At 39.4% G+C, this 4,592-nt stretch overlaps 1 protein-coding gene across 1 annotated transcript in view; it reads right to left on the reverse strand.

The window, feature by feature from the left end:
• Positions 1–4,592, reverse strand: part of LOC126383157 (contactin-associated protein-like 4) — a 143,602-nt gene that overhangs the window by 83,364 nt on the left and 55,646 nt on the right. Inside the window, exon 4 of the mRNA XM_050033604.1 lies at positions 1,225–1,372. Within this exon, the coding sequence (XP_049889561.1) occupies positions 1,225–1,372 (148 nt within the window). The remainder of the gene's footprint in view (positions 1–1,224; positions 1,373–4,592) is intronic.

The raw sequence follows: 4,592 nt of genomic DNA on the forward strand, positions 1-4,592 counted from the left end.
AATAATTTCGGGATCAATAAAGTATTTCTGATTCTGATTCTGATTCTGATTCTGATAGTTATAAAACCAATTAGTAATATAACATAATTTCAAGGACACAGGGTTGGTTTGTCACAGCCCCTCTGGATTTTCTAACTCTTGGTCTTTGGTGTTTGGTTGATCTTGCCACTGTTCACTGACATATCCAATGGCAACACTACAACAGTGGGACATGCAGGGCTTGTATCTCCAAGACGTATTGAGAATATCTAGTCCTTTCATGCTGCAAAACTGTTACTGACATAATTGTGGGGAAAGTGTGTGTTGCAACCATGTGTATCTTACTTCTGTGCAATTTGTTTCATAAAAAGACCTTTAATCAACTGACATCAAATTAAACTGAAAGCTGGATGTTGTTCTGTCGAGAGTAACAAACGCTGTGATATCTATAGATGGATGCAATTAAGAAACTGTGAATTTTTCTCCCATGAGATTGGCAGTAATTTTGAAGATCTGTTGTGAAACCAGAAACAACAGAAGATAATTGAGTTCTCAATGCACAGTGTGGTGTGGGTTTATTTCCATTGTGTTGATCCCAGAGTGCACAATTAAATACTTCCCTGAAAATAGAAACAGAACCAATTAAACAGTTAACGCAACATGTTCTCTATCTTTGAGGAGAAAAGTGTAAAAAATGTGATGGCTGATAATGTAAAAACGGAGGTGAGAATTTAAATGTGTCGGGGTAGAGAACAGTTATCAGGAGTCTGTCGTGTCTCTCGGTGTATGAAATGGGAAATGGTGTACATACTTGGAATACTAGTGTGATACAGTGTGAAAACTGTGAAATGAGAAAACATGAGACGCTATACATTATTATAAAGTATTCAGATGAGACAGTACATCATTAACATATTCAGATTTTGGATGAAAACAATCTAGAATCCAATTAAAATTTCATTAAATAAAGGAAAAAGTCACATAATCAATTACCCAGAGGCCTGCCTTCAACATTATAAGGTATTTTTGGATTAGCAGCCTTTATTTAAAAAGAAAGTTGATCATCATGAATTATGAAGCTGTACAGAATTTTGTGTAAAACCACTCAACATTTTCACATGTAGGTTAGGTGTGCAGTCTGCGTTGCCATGGTAATATGGACAGTCCTAAAGTGAGCCAGTATCTGTCCGTTCTTATGAAAGCCCTGGAGAGTTTAGACAGGCTGGTGGAATAGAAAGGACTTACTGTAAGGACACCCATAGGTCTCCAGCCGGAGTCCGATCCTCCCACTGGGGTTCCAGTCCAGAGGAATGAGGCGGAGGAAGCGAGCGATCGCCGGCTGCTGCAGTTTGTATTGAACCACACTGTCTGCATTACTGTTACCTGGAAAAGACTGAAAATACAAACGCAATAAACACAAAGCACACACAAAAACAAAGCTTATTTGTTTATTTTTAGAATCACATTAAGACCTGGGGTCAGGTTTCCATCCAAAGTTAGCACACATTTTAACGAAGTTTCAAAATAATCAGCAAAACAAAACGTGAAATACTTTGTGATTCCTGCCACAACTATAATGTGAAAATTAGGAGCTGGACACTTAGATAAACAGTTGGATGCTGATTCTCCTGTCACTGCCATTAAACCACCTCAGAAGAAGATGGCACACATTGGTGACATGATTAAAGAGCTCCAGTCAAACCTCAGACGAGAACAATGTGGAAAACTTTATGGAAATGTGACATTTATGCTTGTTTCTTGTATCAGTTCAGGGATGGTCTAAGTCTCCTCTTTCCTCCACAGAGATCTGATGTTTTAGCATCTTCAGATGCACCTACAGTGTGCAAATATTTTACTAAATATTCAAAGTACTTCATTTCATGTGATATTCTTGTGGTTCAACAATGAACATTTTCTGCCAAATGTGGAATATAAAGCGTGAACTGATCGGCTGAGTAAATGCTAAATGCCTGCTGAATTGCTCTTTCCATCTCTCCCATCTGGCAATCCATCCTAATTACATTCCTCCCTTGAAGTTGACATGCAGGTTAACTGGCTCTCCCACTGCCGTATAAAAGCGTAGACACATAATTAACTTATTAATTCCTCTGTAATCATGAGAGAGTGGAGTTTTTATATGATGAGGAGAGACACTGTGTTGTGTAACTTATATTAGTCTTTTAGTGGTGCATGTTTTGTGTGTGTGTGTGTGTGTGTGTGCCATTGATTAGACTCATGGGAGGAAGTCTTTTCACACAGAGAAAGTTAGTGCTATTTCCTGTGTTTACATTGTTAATTGCTATCCATGCTTTTTAATGCATGGTGAATCACACATGAGAAGCACTGGGCAAGTAGTGCTGCATGTTGCCTATAAGTTACGCAATGGAAAACGTGTTAACAATGGCAGGTGAGAAGTCCTATCAACAGTCAGATCAGCGTGTTTTTACGCTCTGAGAAAATCCTCAGTGCTGAGATTAGCCGAACTACCACCATGTGAGGAAACTGCCTCGGCTCAACTTCTAATCAAAAGCTCCTCTCCGCACCACTGTAACACACTGGATTTGATGAACACTGGATTTTCCGTGGATAAATGTCCATTCTTGCAGTGTGTTAATATACCATGTCTTCCCATGCTCATTGTGTAAAGCTCAGTGGGAACTTGCAGGTGAATGTATTTTGAACTGGCTCTCTTTGCTTTCTCCACAAACAAAACTACTTAGCATTCCTGTGGCGACATACTGAACCATGTACCATCACCACAGTGGGACAAATACAAGTCACCGCGCTTGTGTGACAGTAAAACACTGAGAAAGAGTTGTGTGTGTACCAGGGAGTGGGAGGCGATGCCTCGCTACCTCTGCTGTCCATCTGACTTATTTCTTCATTAATCAGCTCTACAGAGACCAGCTGTTTCTGACATTACAGTTTAAAGTCATAGTACATCCAGTTTACATGATACATGCCTGCAACTCTGAACAATATTTCATTTATGACTTATGATTTATGTTATTGTAACACTGCTATAGTACAGTTTTATTTAACCCAAAGACTGCAGCAGGTTATATTGTTGTTAACTACAGCTACAGTGGCTCAATGAAAATGTCCTTGTCTCGAGTTGGACATAAATTCGTACAAAATGACAAATAAATTACCACTAACTTACAGTTGCATCTCCTCATGATCTGAACAGATCTTATAGAGATTGGCAGTAGGAGTAAACTGTGTCAGGGCTAAAGAGAAAATGTGACATTATGGGGAATATACTTTGCTGAGAGTTAGATGAGATGGTTGTTACCATTCATGTCTGTACGCCAAGTAAAAGAGCTTAGCTTAGCATAAAGACCCGAAACGGGAGCTAACAGCCAGTCTGACGATATCCTCAGGTTGCAAAATCTGACTACCAGCACGGCTAAATCTCACAAATTAACTTGATATATCTTGATTTTTCAGTCTCCAAAAAAAGAGAAATAGTTCTGCACATAACAACCATGACACTACAGATATGTCCAAAATGTTGAATTACTTCTTTAGTACATAATATATCTAATATCTATGACTCAACGTGTCATAGAAGTCTTTAATTAACACTGCTATGACACTACAAGTCATCCCATCTGCTCCCCTGTCTTAACTGTCACTCTTCCCTCCATGCTGTATGTTAAAAAGGACAAATAATCAAAAGCATTCTTGAAAATAAAAACTGACACGCTGGAATTTTTTCCTCATTGATTTCAGTATGTGGCCACGCTCCAGGCTGCACCGCGCGGTCTCAGCCAGGAAAGTGACACTCGGCTGCCTCTCTGTCCCGCTCTGTGTCCATCAACAGCAGCTTAAGTGTTTTGGCAACAGGTCCGCATAGTCAGCAGAATGCATTCATTGGTTCATCCATTATTAATGGAGAGTCAAAGGCTCCTGATGACTGTGATTATCTCCTCAGGATGGACTGATCCCTGTAGACCAGCACTGCTAAACACCATATCCACTGTAAATATGACTGTGGAAGTGCAGGGAAATGAGCTGTAATGAACTTGAGTGGTGTTCATTGTTACATCCATTAACTAATACTGCAGTACTGTTTGTGCACCTGTGTAACCGTCCTTTAGAGGGTAGGCTACTGTCTCACACCATTTAAAAATAAATGCACTTTTATTGTCTTCTGTTTGGCCCTATTTATACTGTTCTGTTAAACTATATTGTTTTGAAATAAATGTTTATCGTAGACACCTAGAATGTCTTCTTGCCGGTGTGAAAAGTTAACAGACAATACACTGAGGTAAGAAGGACAGTAAATCCATGGTCTGCAATAAGATTTAATTATTATACAATCACTAGTCCATACCCATTGGTAGCTTTGTCACCTTCTACCTATGCCAGTCCTCAATGCCTATGTGCAGTTTCACATAGATTGACCACGTCAGTGAGTAGAAAAACGTGGGACAGACAGAATGACTGACTGACAGAATGACACACTGACAGTTTCCGTGATTATGTACAGCATACCATATCATGACTTAGTCATAACAAAAAATTTAAAAAAAACAACAACACTGGGCCACAGGGGGAGCCACAGCGATCGGTCACATTTTAGCCATTTTTAAGCATTTTTCTGTTGT

This window comes from Epinephelus moara, chromosome 21 (assembly GCF_006386435.1).
Source record: "Epinephelus moara isolate mb chromosome 21, YSFRI_EMoa_1.0, whole genome shotgun sequence".
NCBI lineage: Eukaryota > Metazoa > Chordata > Actinopteri > Perciformes > Serranidae > Epinephelus > Epinephelus moara.